The sequence below is a fragment of the Cornus florida genome, unplaced genomic scaffold (assembly GCF_030987335.1).
Source record: "Cornus florida cultivar Cherokee Brave unplaced genomic scaffold, ASM3098733v1 CherokeeBrave_3.0.0_Hap2_Chr10, whole genome shotgun sequence".
Lineage (NCBI taxonomy): Eukaryota > Viridiplantae > Streptophyta > Magnoliopsida > Cornales > Cornaceae > Cornus > Cornus florida.
In genome coordinates, this window is record NW_026775580.1 from 85,363,325 (window position 1) to 85,383,499 (window position 20,175).

The window sequence follows — 20,175 nt, forward strand, 5'->3', positions numbered from 1 at the left end:
ATCTTTTTACTCCACCGTCACGTGACTAAATAACATAGGTTTTAAGGTTAATTTCACTCACACCTCCTCAGATTTGGCCAAATATTACCTTTAAACATCTTTCGAAAATAGCTATCACTTAGGTCCATTTTCACTTTTCCGTCACAGAATCTGTTAAAAATATATAAAAGACATTTTTGCCCCTAATTTTTTAATCCCATTTAATCTCAATTATCACATTACCATCTATACCCCTTTATCATTTCACCCACCAACCACTGCAACCCAGTGACCCACGCACACACACTCATCTCTCTCTCTCTTTTCATAATTATAGCAAACCGAGGAGGAGAAGTCATAGATTACCATATCAATTCATATCAGATTACCATGTCAATCTTTGTTAGATCGGATTGATAGAGCGGCCCCGCGTCCAATTCCGACGACGCAGCAATAAACACTTCAAGGACGGCCACCGCTGGTTTAACAGAGACTCGCAACTCTGACTCCGACATTTGTAGATTCCGATGACACTCCGAGGACGACGACGGATGGGTTTCGCAGAATTCGACGATGGATGGTATTGCTAGTGGTGGTTGGTGATGGGTTAGGATAGTAATGGTTGTGGTGGCGAGGGCGATTGATGATCGGTTGGGATTGGGATTGTGTGGGTGGCGGCGGTAGCGATTGGGATTGTGTGGGTGGTGGCACGAATGGTGATGGTTTGGGATTTGGATTGTGTGGGTGAAGGCGGCGGCGATTGGTGATGGGTTGGGATTGTATGGGCAGCAGCGTCAACGATGGCAATGGTGGATGCTCTGTGTATATCTATGTCTGTGTGTGTATATATTGGTGATGGCTTGGGATTGTGTGAGTGGCGGAGATTGCTGATGCTTTATTTGTATCTATATCTGTGTATATATATATATTAATTAAGAGTATGTGTCTATATTTATACAGTTTTTGTTCATTAATATCATTTCTTGATGAGTTCGTTCTAAGGAGCAACATGTTGCTAAAATTCCTTGACGAGCACACCCAAGACCATAACCAGAAGGCTAAGTTGCAATCGGATCCACTTCACCTGGCTCCATGTGTAAAGGAATAAGTCTAAAAATGTTCTTGCAAATATCTCCAACTATTTTATTTTTTAAAGATAAAATAAGATTATCATTTGCCTAACAATTATAACATCATCCAAAATTAATAGCCATTGAAAATAATAAAAAGAGTTAATTTATGTAAAATAACATGTTGTGACTTGTGAGACTTGTGAATTCAGGACTTAGGACCAGCCGACCAGCCCACTGAATTCTTGGGCTAGGGCTTTCACTCAAATCAAACATTTAAATACCTATGTCGATTTGGTTCAAGGCCTTAAACATTTAAATACTAGTTTTAGGGCACACAGTTCATCATTCACACACTTTCAGAGAACCAGACAGAGAGAATCGAATCATTGCAAATGTATTTATCTCCCCACTTTACAGGCAAGTGCTCACCTCTACACTCTTTGCTTTGATTGAGAGCATATTATATGTTTGTATCTTCAAGAAATGACTATATATATCTGCAGAAGTCTCATCTCACACTCTCTCAAGAACTCTTCACATCTCAACAAAACTCGAATCTCCCTTTTCTCTATCTTCTTCTTCTCTTCCTCTCCAGAAACCCCTATTGCGGTGGCCGATTACTTGATTGAGAGACACAAATTTTCTGCTGAAACTGCTTCGATAGTCTCTTCCTTCGTAAAGTATGTGAAAAGGCCTGAAGATACCGATTCTATTCTTTCATTTCTCCAGGAAAGTGGTTTTTCGGATACCCATCTCGATCATCCCATCAAACGCACGCCTGAAATTCTCTCTTCAAATCTTGAGCGCACCATCAAACCCAAATTCAAGTTTTTTCAAGACTTGGGTTTTTCTTGTAGCGATGTTGTGAAATTCGTTTCGTCTAACCCACGGATTCTAAATTATAGCGTTGAGAATCGGTTTGTCCTGTCGATTTTAGCATTGAAGAGTGTTTTGGGTTGGAATATAGATGACGTGTCTAGGTTTTTAAAGAAATCTGGGTCTGGTAGGATTTTGAACCAAGATTTGGCGAAAACTTTGATACCCAATATTGAATTTATGAAGAGTTGTGGTATTTGTTCGTTGCAAATAACTCAATGTGTCTTTGATTACCCAAGTTTTTTCTTGTATAAACCGACGCGTATTAGAGAAAATGTGAAGAGGGTTGATGAGACGGGCTTTGACAGGAAGTCTAAGATGTTTCTTCATGCGATTAAGGCTATTAGTTCGATGACTAAAGAGAAATGGGAGTTGAAATTGGAGGTCTTTTAAGAGTTTGGGTTTTCCGAAGATAACAAAATGTCAGCTTTTTTTTATATTTTCATTTCTTTAATCAAAGTTGATAAAATTAAACCATTGTCTTTGATTGATACAGTACATTTGATCTCTTTTAAATGTATTTTTCATCTAATTTTTCTTCATGACACATCTGGCTCATCCGCGGTAGATGGAGCCATCCCAGTTCTTGTTGTTGCTGCATTACCACTGGGGATGGGCTGGGGTTGTGTGGGAAGCGGCGATGGCGGCTGGGGTTGTGTGGGCAGCGGCGATGGCGGATGCTCTGTGTGTATCTATGTCTGTGTGTGTATCTATGTATATATGTGTATATCTATATATGTGATTTGTAAATTTACATATATAATACACATATGTATATTCTTCTATTTTTAGTAATTAGAATTGAAATCTTATCTTAGTGAGTTAACGTCAAACTTTACCATTTTAGATGGGATTAGAAGTTGCTATATTAGAGATTTCAAATCTCATTAATTTAATTTCATTTAAAATTTCATTGATTTTGAATAATTTTGAACTCAGTGTGCAAATAAAGTTCAAACTTTCTTGTTAAACAAATTGATCAAAGTTATTATAGTATTTTAATGGAAAATACTTAAATCACTTCTCTTGATTTGATAATTAAAGATATACATCATTATCTTTTATTTGGTAATTACTACGTACTATCCATTTTAAATATATCATTATTTGTGTGTATCCATGTCTGTGTGTATATCTATATATATGTGTATATCTATATAAGTGATTTGTAAATTTACAAATTTTTAGGGGTATTTTAGTCTTTTAATTTAATTATTTAGGTTGAAGGTTGTTTTGACAAATTTAAAGGGTATTTAAGTATTTTCTATCGTGTCAGATTCGTTCCACTAATGGTTGGGGTGTGAGTGAAAAACGGAGTAAAAGTTTGTAATGTGAGTGATAGTTATTTTTGAAAGATATTTGAAGGTGATATTTGGCCAAACTTGAGGGTCTCAGTGAAATTAACCTAGGTTTTAAATCTCTCTTTCATTGCCCACCCTATCTAGCATCTCTCACAGCGTTGCTGCTTCTCACTACACTACGGGGCGCATCTCTCTTCCCGCCTCTTTTCTACGGCAAGTTCTTTTTCTGCTGCCTCTTCTCTACGGCGTGTTATCTATCTTACATTGTGTTACACCTTTGAAGAGTTTTTTTCCTTTCAAAATTGATGTGGTCAAATTCCATTCACTTCAAATTATTAAAAATTCAGTTTGGTTAATGTGTTAAGCAGAAGGCCTCACTTTTATGGACCCTGCTCTTTTGCGCGAGGTTCACCTCCACTTCTGTACGCTGCCGTGGACAGAACGCCAATCTTAAAAACAATTAACCGGGATTAAGTACTCATGAACTACTTTTTGTTCTACTTACGTGATTGATCCGGCTCCAAGTGAAGTCTGAGCAAAGGTATGCTCTCTTCGGCAAAATTATTACTTGGTCTCTACAAAAGTACCTCTTGAACCTTTTACATACAAAAATTATTACATGGTCGACCAACTGAACCAATGTGTGCTTTTCTTCTCTCGTGTTTTTTTTTGGGTTTCAAAGCCCTAATTTTTTCATTATCTCCCTTTTCCCAATATATTCTTGTCATCCGTTTTTGATTTCTCATCTTTGATTGATATTTTCTAACATATTCTCAGTGATATATAAAAAATACATTTTTTTTTTCGGAATATAAAAAATACATTCATTTGACAATAAAATAAATTTACATTATATATTTATCCAAATATAAAGTACAGTTTTAATTTGGATACAATTATAAGATATATAGACTAGTGTTGGCACATAAAGTGGTAGGCCAATAGTCGGCCACTTCAATGATGACATGGTGCAGTAAAAATAGTACAAGTGGACTAAATCATGGTCCGAATGTTGAATTGACACATGTCAAACTTAGAAGGAAAAGAGATTCCAACACTCTGGAGACATCTAGCAGAACAAGAAAGGCAGGTATGAAAGGAAAAGGATAGCTGGCAATAAAATTGTGGGATAAATGGTTTCCTAAATTCAAGGAGGATGTGGGCTTAAAGGAGTTGGACATGCATAAAACTTCTATTAACTGTCAATTCAGTTTAGAAGTCCCTACCTTTAAGGAGTTTAAAGTCAAAATTAGAGAAGGAAGGTGGTTCCTAAAATCTAGGGATAAATGGGATCGTGGTTGAGCCTTCAACCGGTTTTAAAAAGGGAATAAATCAGCAAAGAACCACCTAAAATCTAGAGATAAATGGGATCGTGGTTGAGCCTTCAACCGATTATAAAAAGGGAATAAATCAGCAAAGATTTAAGGATGTGGTATATATATATATACACACACACATTCGAATAAGCAGTTGAAGGAACGTGGAACACATGGCTGCAGTGGAAGAAATTCATGGATTGTGGGTTTGGAAGTTGGAATTCGGCAACTGAGCATGAGATAAATGTCTTGTAAGAAAGAAGCGGGCAGTTGCTTAAAAGGACATGGGTCCTTCTTATAGGGCTTTAATGCTTATAAATAGTTTACTTATGACTATGTTTCAAACTCTCTCAACGACATCAATCAACATTCAATACTTTGTATTTCAATTCATGTATTTTCAATACAAGTCAATTTCAATTCTTTTACATTCATGCACTTACTTTCAGTATTGCATTTCAATTCATTAGATAACATTGTAGTCTTAATTAAAAGTCCTTTCATCGAAGGCAAATCCGAAACCTTACAATCGCTTGATCATTCCAAAAGGATTTTCCTTTTCGTTTGACCTTTCTGAATCTTCTGAGATTTTGGCACGCTTGCACATTCCAAGTATCCCAATTTTGTGGAATTTTTAATTGGCACGCCCAGCTAGACATCCGGTAAAGATTGCAATGCCGCCAAAACCAAAGTCGACCCGTCAACCTACAACTGGTGATGAAGATCCAGATGAAGAAGTTTAGCCGGCTCAGGCTGGAAGTTCTAATCCTGGTCCTGAAGAATCAGGAGTATGTGCCGGATGCAATCATTGGTTGCACCATTGGCCGAGGCATTGGGTAAGATATCTGCCCGCCTTGATGACATGGATCACAAGTTCTTTTAGAACTCTCAAACTGTCTCTCAACTATCAGCTGTCGTTTATAATCAATTGGCTCAAGCTGGAAGTTCGAATGCTTAAGAATCAGTACCTCAGCCGATTCCTCATCCTCCACCTGTGGTGACAATTCAGCCAGTTCTTGTAGTGAGTCTTCCACAAAACCCACCAATGACTTGGCCATAATTTCCATTATTTCCTTAGCCATAGGTACATCAACCGTTTCCACAGCTGCCGTAATAGCCACCTCTAAGACCTCAAATGTTTCCTCCAAATTTTTCCAGAAGAGATTATCTTGACCCGGGGGGGCAATTATGGAAGATGGAGGAATAACCCACCATATCCGCAACCTATGGCACCCGGGGGGCAGCCAATGGCCAATCTACCGGTTTGGCCAGAACATAATCCACCACCAGCGACCAATCAGTTGCTAGGAATTAATCAACTGGCCCAACTAGTTTTTCTAGATAGAGGCTAGTTCGGAATTGATAGATCAAAATTTTGGTTTAGCTGCCAAACGAGTAAGCCGACCGGCTTATAGGAAACCATACCCGGAAATAGTTGATGAATTTGAGTTCCCTAGAGGGTACAAAGTTCCAGATTTTGTAAATTTCATTGGGGAAGTTTACTAATCTAACGTATAACACATTGGCAGGTTCATTGTTCAATGTGGAGAAGCGGGGGCAAGTCCATGGTTGAAATTGAGGCTTTTTCCAAACTCCCTCACGGGATCAGCCTTCTCTTGGTATATTCACTTACCACCAGATTCTGTTCATTATTGGCAGCAGATGGAGGAGCTCTTCCATACGTAGTTCTACCGGACAAAATCAGAGGCAACTCTGGCTGATATATCTTGGCCGTGCTAGATGGCCAATGAATTTGTGGAAACATTTATTGCTATATTCAGAAGGGCCAAACTTAAGTGTCGTGTTTCTCTTCCAGAAAGGGAGTATGTTAGGCTAGCCCTTAATGGCCTTGACTTTGAGCTCCGGAAGAGGTTTGAAGGAATGGAGTTCAGAGACTTATTTGAGTTGGCTGACAGGTAAGCAAATTCGAGTCTATACTCAAAGAAGAAAATGATAGAAATAATTTTCTTAAAGGAACTTAATACAGAGATCCTAACTATGAAGTCTTCTCAGCAAAGTTGGAAGATGATCTGGAAGCTAATGTGACAGATGTTCATATCAAGAAGCCATATGTTTGTGAGGTGCTGGTTAAATCAAAATCTTTTACAAGCGGCGGACAAGCATCTACCTCTTCGGCTAAGAAAGGAATGGCCAATTCTAGAAAAGTTTATACTTTCGACCTGTCCAAAACAGAACAGATATTTGATCGCCTTATGGCCGATAAACAAACACCGTTGCCTAAGGGACGTGTTATTCCTACAGGAAAAGAATTCTGCAAACACCATCATTCTTGGAATCATGGTACTAATAATTGTTTTATATTCCGAAACGTTTTGTAGAAAGCCATTGATGAAGGAACGCTGAAACGTGTTATTCCTACAGGAAAAGAATTCTGCAAATACCATCATTCTTGGAATCATGGTACTAATAATTGTTTTGTATTCCGAAACGTTTTGTCGAAAGCCATTGATGAAGGAACGCTGAAATTCCCAGAAAAGAAATTGGAAGTAATGGGAGTGGACAGTGACCCATTTCCTACCATTGTTACCAGTAATATGATAAGCCTTACTCCAAAGTTTCTAAGGAAGAAAATTGATATTGGAGAAGCAGATACTAGAAGTTCCACTCAAGCCAGAACCAGAATCTTCCAGCAGTAAGGTAATAGCAGACTTGGAAAAGAAGTTGAGAGAAGCTCAGATTGCTATTATTAATCACGGCTGATGTCCAGATTGCCAGGGCCGTGATAATAGAGGGCACCACCATGATCATTGAAGGGATTCTCATTCTTTCAGAAGAAGTATTCATGATCGGCAGATGGATGTACGGCCTATTCATGACTGGCAGAAAGAAATTACAGTGATGCGTTCTACCCAACAGTTTCCTACTTTTAATAGGAGACGTCAGATTCAATCTGAGGTTTGGGTACAAAAAAGGGATGTTTCCCACAAGTTCCGAATGGTAAGGCCACCTGTTACTGTGCCAGAAAGATGGAAGAGACTGGAACATCCAAAATTCCTGAAAGAAAGGCCTTCGGTCAGGTATGGCCTCACTAGGACTCAAAAGAGGAGGCTATAGCGCCGAAGGGCTGAGGGACGGAAGAAGGGAGAATCTTATAACGGCTGTTCTAAATCAGCGGAGAATGGAGATATAAAATCTGAACATCAACCGAAAGATACGGACATAACCATTGCTTTTGATGACGAGGCTACACTCGGGGGGCATGAAATTGACATAGATGTGGATCCCAAGCATGCTTCTAAGTACATAATTCGTTTTGGAAGTTTTCCGGAAGAAGTGGCTTGCAATATGGCTTTTGTTCTGCAGATAGTCCGAGGCTACTCCATGTCAGTCAATGACAGTGGAAGAAAGCCTTAAGATGGAAGAATTACTCAGAGCTGCTAATGAAAAAATGGTAGCTGCTGAGTCAACAATAAAGAACACTGATTCGGCCAAGAAGGGATGGGTTACTATGGAAGTAACAGATGTTGCTGACAAGGTGGTATTTGAAAAACCACTATTAGCCATGATCCAGCAAAGGCCGCTTTATGTGAAGGTTTGGGTAGAAGGATAACCGGTTAACAGAGTTTTGGTTGGTAATGGATTGGTTTTAAATGTGATTCCTATAACTACACTGAAGTTACTTGGTAAAAACAATGAAAATATTATCCGAAGTGATGTGGCCGTTAGTGGGTAAATGGAGGAGCCACTAACACCAAAGGGATTCTGCCTTTGGCGATTACTATAGGTGGAAGAACTTCATTTGCCGCATTCTTCTTGATAGAATCAGTGGCATATAATCTGCTTCTAGGACGGGATTGGATCCATCTGTGTATACCTTTCTTGCTGCATCAGATGCTGATCTTTTGGGATGGAAGTGAGGTAAAGATAGTGGAGGCTGATGACAAACCGTTCATGGCAAAGGTATATTCAGCCGAAGCAGTATTATATGATGAAAATTGTGTACCAATCAAGTTTACAGATACAGATAAGATGAGAAGACCAATATTGGCCACCGCAAGAAGAAGGTTGGCTGGTGGGGACATTCAAGAGCTAACGAATGAGATGTCCCGGCCGAGGATTGAATTCCCCCGGCTAGTTTCTGAAAATACTCAAGTGCTTAATGATGAATAAGGACTACAGTAAACGGAAAGAAAGAGAGCAGGCTTTTTGGGCCGCTTGTATTAGGCTGAAAAAAGGTTGGCCAAGCATGAGCAATTATTTTCAGAATGTTTGGCTAATGTGGCCGAAGTTAGAATTCCAGAGGAGACGGAAGAAAAACTGGATGCAGTCCATTTGGAAGATTTGGAATCGGCTCCATGTAGAATGGATGACAGCAAGATAGAAGTTCAGGATCCATTGCTGGAAGTCAATTTGGGCACGGAAGAAGATCATCAGCCGATTTATGTTAGTGGTTTGCTGGAACCTAATTTTCAGGCAAAGATGATTGATTTGTTGAAGGAATATAAAGATTGCTTTGCCTAGAATTATGAGGAAATGCCAAGGCTATCAAGGGATTTGGTAGAACACAAACTGTCAATCAAAGAAGGTTATCGGCCGTACAAACAGCCTCCAAGAAGAATGTCACAGGAAGTTGTGCATAAAGTGAAGGAGGAGATAGAAAGACTATTGAAGGCCGGCTTCATAAGAACGGCCAAATATGTTGAATGGCTTTCAAATGTGGTGCTAGTTATAAAAAAGAATGGGAAGATAAGGGTCTGCATGGATTTCAGAAATTTGAATACTACCATGCCGAAAGATGAGTATCCAATGCCAGTGGCTGATCGGTTGATAGAAGTTGCCTCTAAATATGAGATTATGTCTTTCATGGATAGGCATTCGGGCTATAACCAGATATACATTGCTGAAGAGGATATTCCAAAGACTGCATTTAGATGCCCAGGGTCTATTGGAACTTTTGAATGGGTTGTCAAGCCCTTTGGTTTAACAAATACTGGAGCAATTTACCAAAGGGCAATGAATGCTATGATCGGCCGTTTTATTGAAGTCTACATTGATGATGTAGTAGTAAAGTCATCAGCCAATGAGCAGCACTTACCCATTTGAAGACAGCCTTTGAAAGAATGCGAACTCACAAGCTCAAGATGAATCCACTTAAGTGTGCATTTGGAGTGGCCGCTGGAAACTTTTTGGGATTCTTGGTTCACCGTAGGGGGATTGAAGTAGATCAGAATAAAACTAAGGCCATTATGGACGCCATGACACCTACTAGTAAGAAGCAGCTGCAGAGGTTTATCGGCCAGGTTCAGTATCTTAGAAGATTCATTAGGAATTGTGCAGGAAAAATCCATGCTTTCTCGCCATTGTTGAAATTGAAGCCGGAAGAAGAGTTTAGATGGAAGAAAGACTTCAGTATACCTTTGACAAAATCAAGGAATATCTGGCTAATCCACCAGTTGTAATGCCTCCACGGAAGAAATGGCCGCTAAAACTTTATTTATTAGCGGCAGAAGAATCTATTAGCAGTATGTTGGCTTAAGACAATGAGATAGGGAAAGAACATGCTATCTTTTATTTGAGTAGAACATCTTTTATTTGAGTAGAACATTGACATCGGTCGAGTGTAGATATACACTGATTGAAAAGCTTTGTTTAGCCTTGTATTTTTCTGCCATGAAGTTAAGAGTATATATGCTGCCGTTTGTGATCTACGTCATTTATCAAACTGACTTAATTAAGTATATGTTGTCAAGGCCGATGATCACTGGCCGAATCGGCAAGTGGACATTGGCCTTGATGGAGTTTAACTTTGTTTACATTCCACAAAAATCAGTAAAGGGTAGAGCGTTGGCCGATCTTTTGGCCGACCACCTATTAACTGAAATTGACCCATACGTGTGTGATGAGCTGGAGGCATTAACAATATTTGAAGTACCATGGGTTTTGATGTTTGATGGTTCTAGCACAAGTGAAGGAGCAGGAGCTGGAATTGTAATCATTAGCCCCATGTGGAAGAAGGGTATCTTTCTCATTTTTCTTGGATTTTAAATGCTCCAATAATCAAACGGAATATGAGGCATTGATTATAGGTCTAGAAATTTGACTTAAAATGGCTGTAAGGAGTGTACATATCATTGGAGACTCAAATTTGGTGTTTAGTCAGTTATCGGAAGAATTCAGATGTCTAAGTTGGCAGTTGAGACCATTCCACTCTCTGGCTACTCAGTTAACTGTACAATTGAATGAGGTTAAACTTGAGTTTCGGCTGAGAGAACATAATAAAGATTCTAATAACTTGGCTCAATTAGCTTCTGGAATAAGAGTTCCAGAAGGGATGGAAGAAAAGTTAGTAAAGATTACTAGACGAAGTCTTCCAACGGCTGAGGTTAGAAATTCCAATATGGCCGAATCATTTGCAGTTGACATTTACAATATGGAGGAAGATGGAGAAATCCAATTGTGGCTTTCCTAAAAAACCCACAAATGAAAACAAGTAGAAGAATCTGAAGGAAAATGTTTCAGTATATCTTACTTGATCAGGAACTCTATAAGAAAACTGTAAAAGATGGCCTTTTGCTTAAATGCCTTAGCAGAAATGAAGCTATTTTTGTTATGGCCAAAAGTCATGGAGGAACTTGTGGAGCGCATCAAGCTGGAATAAAGATGAGATGGTTGCTAAGAAGATATGGATGTCATTAGCCAGGTAAGATTGTGTGGATTATGCAAAGGGTTGCAAAGCATGCCAGAAACATGGGCGATTCAATGGGTTCCAACTAAAGAAATGCAAATTTTTGTTAGCCATGGCCATTTAGAGGATGGGCTATGGACTTAATTGGAATGATTAATCCACCATCTTCCGAAGGTCATCATTGGATTATTGTGGCCATTGATTATTTTACTAAGTGGGTAGAGTCAGTGGCCTACAAGTCAGTTGATCAAGCAACAGTTATTGATTTTATAAAGAAACATATCTTCCATCGATTTGGAATTCCAGAATCAATCACTTCTGATAATGGGACAGTCTTCCGAGGAAATGAAGTATTAACATTTGGGGAAGAAAAAGGAGTACAAATGTTAACTTCCACACCTTATTATGCACAAGGTAATGGGCAAGCAGAATCTTCCGATAAGATCCTTATATGGATTATTGAGAAGATGATTGATGAGAAGCCTAGAATATGGCATGAAACACTTTCTGAAGCCTTATGGCCTAAAAGAGAGCAAATGGAAATATTGTTCAGAAATTACAGACCCACAAATTTGTTTTTAAAATCATTTAGACGAGTTTAGACTAATTCAAAGAAGCCATAGCTTGCAGTTTGGAATCTTCCAGCTTTGGAAGAACACTTTGAACTTCGGTAAATTGCACCTTATAGCCTTCGGTCTTTTTCTTCATTCCATCCAGCTTGGAGTTAAGAGCTTGTTGATCAAGTTGAACTTGAGTTAAGGCTTGCCTTAACTCAAGTTTCTTAGTTTGGAGGCTATCTATTTCCGGTTTGAGAGATTTGAAAGCAACAACGCAACTTTTGAGTTTATGAGTAAGAAAATATCTTTTCTTGTTCTTTTCTTCCACCTGTGAAATGACAGAATGGGAATCCTAGATAGCCTTGGATAGGCTTGGAAGCTGAGCTTTGAATGAAGAAATGGCTGATTGAACCTCCACCGAGAAACCTTGGTGTTGGCTAAGTATAATCAAAGCCATTGAAAGTTCATTTTCAATGAAAGGGAGGTCGGCAGAGTCATGTTGAAGAAGGGTCATCAAAGCCTGTTTATCTGCTTCAAAAGTTTGAGAAGGGCTGAGAACAAGAGCTAGAGCACTGCTGGAAGAAGTCATACTTTCCTCAACTAAGGACTTAACAGCCTGGAAGTAGTCACTAAAAGCTGAAAATGATCCCATGGAAGTAACAGCCATGGAAGTTTGAGGATGGGCAAGAGTGTCTTGCAAAAGAAGGATAAGGTTAAGGAAATACGAGAATGTAATAAAAGGAGATTCGGTTACTTCTTCTGTACCAGAAGCTCCTAGTTGAGCAGATTTCCCTACTGGAGGAGTAGAAGGGTCTCTTGGAAGAACGACGGTAAGAAGTGTCTATTGTTTCAATGAAGATCTTTGAGGACTTGGCAGATTAGGATCAAGAGGGCTATGTGAAGCAGTATCCTGCAAGAATTTTGTTAATACACAATAGAAGAAGATAGGAAGAAAAATATGAAGTATCATGTTATACCTTAGCGGAATATTTTCTTTCAGAATGGGCAGTTTCCTCACTGTCATCTTTTCCTACAGCCTCATCTTTTTCAGAATCGTTCTCTTCTTTCTCTTCAGTTTCCATTTTTTCTTCTTCTTCTTTCTCTTTTGTTTCCATTTTTTCTTCTTCTTTCTCTTCTTCTTCTTGCTCTGTTTCCTCTTTCTCACTTGTCGCCACCTCTTCAATTTCATCTTTCTTTCCTTCCGGGTCAACCTTTGGACTTTTTTTCACTCTAATCAACAGTTTCTTCAGGAATAGGAAGTTGTCTTCGAATAGGGGGACGACTAGGTCTTGTGGTGCCTTTTGGAAGAGCTAGTTTAGCAGGAGCCTGAATATAAGAAAGAATGTAAGGAATTGCTTCTATATAACTAAGGAAAAAACAAAAAGAAATTGTAAGGCATATACCTTTTTGGCTAAGGAAATCTTTCCTTTGGGAGGCGCTGTCTCAGCCGTTTGGCTATGACTCTGAGATGATACGTCCTTTTGAAGATTTGGAGGGTCTTGTTCATCATCAGAGTCAACAAGAAAAGTTATCAAAAGAAGGAAAAGGTAAGTAACTGAGTTGAAAGAATTAAGTTTATAATAATGAGTTATTACCTTGTTTGGAGCTTGTACTTCTTTTGGTTTTCTTCAATGGAGAGGCAAGGGCTGTTTTAGTTTTGGTTGGCTATTTCTTTTTCTTTCCACCTCTTTTGGGACTTTTGAGAGGGTCGGTTCCTTGGAAGACAGGATTTACGAATTTGAAAGAACCAAATTGGGTGGTAATGAGGGAAGAACAATCTGTTTCCCTAGTTTTCATCCACCTCTTTTGGGACTTTTGAGAGGGTCGGTTCCTTGGAAGACAGGATTTACGAATTTGAAAGAACCAAATTGGGTGGTAATGAGGGAAGAACAATCTGTTTCCCTAGTTTTCACAATGTAGGAAGACCACCATTTTTTAAAGGCAGGATTGGAAGTTGGATTTTCAATGAAAGGCTTAAATTGAAAGATTTTCTTTAAAGCTTTGAACTTGTTGCTTACAGTTTTGACAAAGTCTTCATCATTAAATTTTACACGACGATGGAAGGTGCTGTTGAAAGGAGGACACGGCGGCTGAGGAATCATCTTCCATGAACCAAACTGCCGAGCAAGTTGGGCAGGGTTGTAAAACTCTACCCCAACTTTACTATTCTTGGAAGAATAGGGAGCGCTAATGTAATGAAGATCTCTGGCCACTAAAAAGCTGGCCCATATTGACTTTTGTTCCTCCGATAATTTCTTGGTGGAAATAGGGATAGGAGAGAGCCAAGATGGATTTGAATGCCGGAAGAAAATGGAAGGAATTGTTGAGGAGTTCTGGTTTGACAGCCTTGGTAGAAAAAAATGAAGCAATCTCTGAAGGATTGAGGTTTAGGCATGGCTGAAGCATAACTGAAAGAAATTAAAGCATTATTGGCCGAGGATCTAACTTTCGGCTCTAGCTCTGGAAAGTAAATTTGGAGCCAGAATTGGAAGATCCAAAATGGTCCACCCATTCTGGAAAAATCAGAAACAATCAAATCATGAAGCCCCTGTAAAGATGAGCCAAAACTAGAGGAGCCAATGCTAAAGGGGAACCTTTAGACAAAGCAATGGCTACTTCCACTAGGTCTTTGGTAACCTGCAAGGCTGGAACACATAGTACAAACCGATAAAGCCATACCAGTAGAAAGGCAACGTGCTCTGCATCCTCGGCTGAGGGGTATGCTTTATACAGGCCTGAAGAAAAGGGCCATAAGCTACTTCATAATTTTTTGTTCCAGATTCTTTGGTAGGGAAAAGGAAAGCAGTATTAGGATTATAAAGAAGACAAGTTACTTCAGTTCCAATGGGTTTTAAACCAGTCAAGTGGCAAATATCTTTCAAAGTAGGAGCCATCATGCCACAATATAGATGCAGAGAATTTGTGGTAAAACTCCAAAAGACAAGGGCAGCAAAGAAGAGACTTACTTGAATTGGGGGTACTTTGCTGAGCTGAATGGCATCGTAAATCCCAATTTGTTTCTAGCTTTCTTCCTTCAATGGAGTCATCCTATCGACCTAAGCGCTCCAACCTTCAAATGGCGTAACCCAAATTTTTAGGTTAAAAATGGGTAAATCGCCATTTGATGCTTTTGGAAATTTCTTCAAAAAAAGAAGGGAATCTTCTGCTTGAGGGTAAAAGGAAAAAATTGAGGTGGGAATTTTGGAAGGAAAAGCTGGGCCTACGGATTTGACGTTGCCAGGTTGGATGATGAAAGATTCTGGAAAGACTTGGTCAGCTGGAAGGCTAGAGATAGCTTTGCCTGCTTGATGCCCATGGGTTGTTGGAAGATCAGAAGGTAAAGGAAGGTCAAAGGAGGATTTTCCTTTGGCGGCCATCTGAGAAATTGAAGGGAAAGCTTCAACAGAAGAAGAAGGGTTTGATACAGAAGGAAGAAGGAGCTTTGTCTTGAACGAGGAAGATGGCATAATATAAGGAAACCTTCTGATTTAAAATGGAGTAAAGAAGACATGCATTTAATGATGGCTGGTGGAAAGTTGTAGCCATTAAGTAAGAGGTGATGGTTGTCAAATCGGGAATAGTAATCGGCAGAAAAGGAATCTTTGTTGGATAAGGCCTATGCGGATATCTAGAAAGTTTCAAATTTTAAATCTTTACAGGCCTAATCTTGGAAGATAGAAAGCTTCAAAATTTGGGGGGCATAATGTTGGCACATAAAAGTGGCAGGCCAATAGTTGGCCAGTTCAATGATGAGATGGTGCAGTAAAAATAGTACAAGTGGACTAAATCATGGTTCGAATGTTGACTTGACACATGTCAAACTTGGAAGGGAAAGAGATTCCAACACTCTGGAGACATCTAGCAGAACAAGAAAGGCAGGTATGAAAGGAAAAGGACAGCTGGCAATAAAATTGTGGGATAAATGGTTTCCTAAATTCAAGGAGGACGTGGGCTAAAGGAGTTAGACATGCATAAAACTTCTATAAATTGTCAATTTAGTTTAAAAGTCCCTACCTTTAAGGAGTTTAAAATCAAAATTAGATAAGGAAGGTGGTTCCTAAAATCTAGGGATAAATGGGATCGTGGTTGAGCCTTCAGCTGATTTAAAAAAGGGAATAAATCAACAAAGATTTAAGGACGTGGTATATATATATATATAAATACATTCGAATAAGCAGTTGAAGGAACGTGGGACACAAGGCTGCAGTGGAAGAAACTCATGGATCGTGGGTTTGGAAGTTGGAATTCGGCAGCTGAGCATGAGACAAATGTCTTGTAAGAAAGAATTGGGCAGTTGCTTAAAAGGACATGGGTCCTTCTTGTAGGGCTTTAATGCCTATAAATAGTTTACTTAGGACTATGTTTCAAACTCTCTCAACGACATCAATCAACATTCAATACTTTGTATTTCAATTCATTCAATTTCAATTCCTTTACCTTCATCGACTTTCTTTCAGTATTGCATTTCAATTCATTAGATAGCATTGTAGTCTTAACTAAAAGTCCTTTCATCGAAGCCAAATCCGAAACCTCACAATCGCTTGATCATTCCAAAAGGATCTTCCTTTTCGTTTGACCTCTCTGAATCTTCCGAGATTCTGGCACGCCTGCATATTCCAAGTGTCCCAATTTTGTGGAAACAACTAGATAGGAGAGCAGAAAGTAGGAAGAGGTTAGAAGACATTTAAATAAGGCTATATATATAATGTTATTATGTTATAATAATATGTTACATGTCTTTATGGGTAAAAATTGGTATTTGAAATCGCATTTTTAATTCCATCGTTCTAAACAACACAAATGCTTAATAGTCCCATTTCCAAATTCAAATCCCACCAAATTCCTTGGTTCCAAACACAGCCTTACCGTACAAGGGCTGACCCATGTTAATGAATTTCCTTATCTTGTTTCAGCCTATGTTAAAGCATCAAAAATGTGAATTTCACATCATATGCATGCATTTGAACAGGCATGCATTAGTATGCACGATAGTTTGTCCATAAGTGTATTGCGTTTGCATGCATCTCTATATATACACATGTATACTTATGTTTCTGGTTATTTTATTGAGAGCTTTTATTTTTTTTATACACAGATGCATCTCTATATATACACATGTATAGTTATGTTTCTAATGTATAACTTTTTGCATGATTTTGTTGAGAGCTTTTATTTTTTTATACACAGATGCATCTCTATATTTACACATGTATAGTTGTGTTTCTAGTTTATAACTTTTTGCGTACAAGTACATCTAAACACTTCTATGTTTTTAGGTGAGCTTCTATTTTTTTAGACACAGATGCACAGACCCTTTGTGTATGTGATGAATGTTGGGATTCTATTCTCAAGTAGATATTTTGCATTATATACTAGTTTGAAATATATAATGTGACTGCCTCTCTACTGTGATTTAGTTTCTTTGAAAAACTTTCAAATGATGTTTTTTCTATTTATGAAGGTTAATCTTACATCAGAGTGTCTGTTGTAAGGAGTTCAGAGTGCATATACTATGATTGGGGAAAAGATGTCTGAGGTGTGTATTTAAACTTGATATCCACATTTTTTTCGTACTTATGTTACTGTTTGTGCATTTGGTTAATCTTTACTCCATCCCACTTCCCTTTAACAAAGTGGTTTACATGGGAGCTTCACATCATTATCACTGCTTCTTTGTATTTCTATTTGTGAGTTGCGCGGTGCGGAAGTGGCAAGGAAAGTTTGATCCTAGATAAAAAGACATAGATGGGGGATATGGGGGTAAATAGGTCTAGCTTACCCTTATAATTTATTTATTTATTTTGAATTCGTTTAATTTTACCGAATTAAAATTAAATAAACCACACAAAGAAATAAATAAAAGATAGTAAAGTAAAGTAGAGTGAAAAATGACGCAGGAATTTTTTAATTGGAATTCTGGAAAGGAAAAACCACGGAGACTTAGCTGTCTCTGGAAAATCAATCCACTTTCTCGAAGCAGTGTTACACCCACAATTCTTGCAAACGGATTGCTGAAAGTACACGAATGCTCAACATTCTATTGCCTTTGTAGCAATTGATCCACCTTCCTTGCAAACAAAAAGTTGAAAGAAAAAAAACAAATCCTGATGTTGTTGTATGCTCTCCAATAAAGAAAAACAATCATGGTGATTGTTTCTATCAAAAATTGTCTCAAAAGCTCTAACTGTGAAAAATTATTATAGCTCTTTAATTCTTGAAGAGTTGGAGACGAGAGGAATTTAAATAGACTAAGAGAGTCCAAAAATAAGTTGGAAACGTGTTGGAAGACCCTTATTGGACGTCTCAAGGGGTTTAGTTGAATGAGGGTTGAAATTTGATCAAAAACACGTAATTTCGAAGCCACCTAGCATAGATGCACGGTTGGTTTTTTTATTTTTTATTTTAGTTTTTTATACCAGTGGCAGAACTCTGCAGGTCTAAAATATTGAGACTTGTTGGACAGGAGGGACTTTTTTCCACCTGTGGGACTCACCTGGAACTCTATTCCTGAAGTTTGTGCAGATGACCTTTGGAATGTTTAGGGGTCAAAAAATTTCAAATTAAGCAAATAATATATCTTTGGAATGTTTATCGAGTCTGGTTTCCGACCATATAAAGATCATCTCAAAACTTGTGTGGATTGTGATATTTAAAAAATAAGACAGGTAAGTCAAAAATGGACTGAATACAACACCCCATGTTGTTATTGTTTCAAGGCCCATTCACCTCATGTTCTAGGGTTTTCAAAAACATATTTTGACTACAACTTTTAAAAGCAGTTTTCAAAACACGTGTACTCACACTCTCACTTGCCTCTTCTAAGTGTGGTTCAAATCCGATCAATAGGTATTAGCTTGTGTTGATCACATGCCGTTCAACTTCTGAAATCAAGACTCAAAAGTGAATTTTTTTTTTTTAATTCGATTAGTATGTCTTGACAGCAAAATTTGCCAACAGAAAAACTAAGTTTATCACAGTATTTCTTCCCTTTTCCCCCTCATTATTAGTATTATTTTACTGCTAATATTATCCACTGTCTTCCATATTGTTTACTTTTCTTGTAAGCTGCATTTGCATTTATAGGAATTTTTTTTTTTTTTGAAAATTTTAATGATCTGTGCTATTATCTTCCTCGTCGACTTCACACGTGCTGATGTTAGTGTTGTTCAAATAAGGACAGGTGGGATACGCTCATCTTGATGAAGAATTTGATTTTGATTTGGAAAAAAAAATGATTGATATTGCTCGTCATGACAAGAAACCTAAATTTCTCTATCTTATGAAGAAGCTATTTAAAAAAGAAATGCCAAAGAGAAAAAAAGTTGGAAAGGAGGAATTAGGTGGTAATCAAGCTAAATATTGCCCGTCAATGATTTTGGATTTGATTTGTTTGTGTGACGCAGTAGATTGTGCCGTTGCTTTTCTCGAAGGAGAGACCGGTTTCATCGCGGATCTTAATGTTCCCTTTGTGGATGGATTATATCCATTGCATTTAGCAGCTAATTGTTTATCGTATGAAATGGTCAAGTTGCTACTTTTCCATGGAGCTCGGACTGATGTCAGAACCATAGAGGGTAGTTTTAAGGGGGACTTGTTTCCTCTCAATGTAACACTTGAAACAGTAAGGTAGAAGATTGATATTATAATATAAATTTTTTTGTTTCTTTTAGTTCTTTCATTGGGCCCATGATATAAACTTTAGATCGAGGGTTAATACGTTCTTAACTATATATATATATATATTTTTTTCCCCTTTTCAATTGATTGGATTTTTAACGTGGCTGATGCAGTTATCATCAATACTTGATTGATTGGACTCCAAAACAATATATCTTCAAGTTGATCATTGTTCTTTGCCTGCCTCAAATGGTTCGTTTGAAACGAATTTTTGATTATTACAAATAGTGTTTAGTTTCGGTATGTGTGAGTGGGTTTAGAGGAAGAGGCACTAAGCTACTAACATGAAATTAAACTAATTAAGCTAAGGAAGAAGCACAATCTATCAAGAAATGAGTATGAACCATCAAGAAAATCACAAGAGCATTCAATTAAGCACTATGTTTTGACAATCTCTAGATCCATGGCATTAATATACATAGACATGCATCAATAACACAAAAGTTAGAGATAAACACATGAACATCAATTCTAGCATACATAGATACATAGATAGAATGAAATGATCAATTGGAAGCATTAAACCACACAAATTATTGAATAAACAAGATTTATGTATATATAAATGTCAAAACATATATTACAACACAAATCCCTCAAAAATACATAAATTAAGATGTAGAAAGCATGCTTAGGGCTAACTTTAGCCCCAAGAGGATGTCTAGCCACTCATGGATATACTCCTCCAACCCTCAAGGACAATCTCCATGGATGAGATTTGTTCTTCTTCTTGGTTGATGACGAACCTCC

General features: G+C 38.0%; 2 protein-coding genes across 2 annotated transcripts; both read left to right on the top strand.

Annotated features, from left to right (window-relative positions):
* Window positions 1-1,302: 1,302 nt before the first annotated feature.
* LOC132279628 (uncharacterized) lies at window positions 1,303-19,420 on the top strand. The gene is made up of 3 exons (XM_059781651.1): window positions 1,303-1,469; window positions 17,210-17,284; window positions 18,929-19,420. The coding sequence occupies exons 2-3, from the start codon at window positions 17,261-17,263 to the stop codon at window positions 19,376-19,378; spliced, it is 474 nt and encodes a 157-aa protein (XP_059637634.1). The 5' UTR covers window positions 1,303-1,469; window positions 17,210-17,260; the 3' UTR covers window positions 19,379-19,420.
* LOC132278040 (transcription termination factor MTERF6, chloroplastic/mitochondrial-like) lies at window positions 1,536-2,321 on the top strand. The gene has a single exon (XM_059779871.1). It carries the CDS (start codon window positions 1,536-1,538, stop codon window positions 2,319-2,321), a length of 786 nt encoding a protein of 261 aa, XP_059635854.1.
* Window positions 19,421-20,175: the final 755 nt, after the last annotated feature.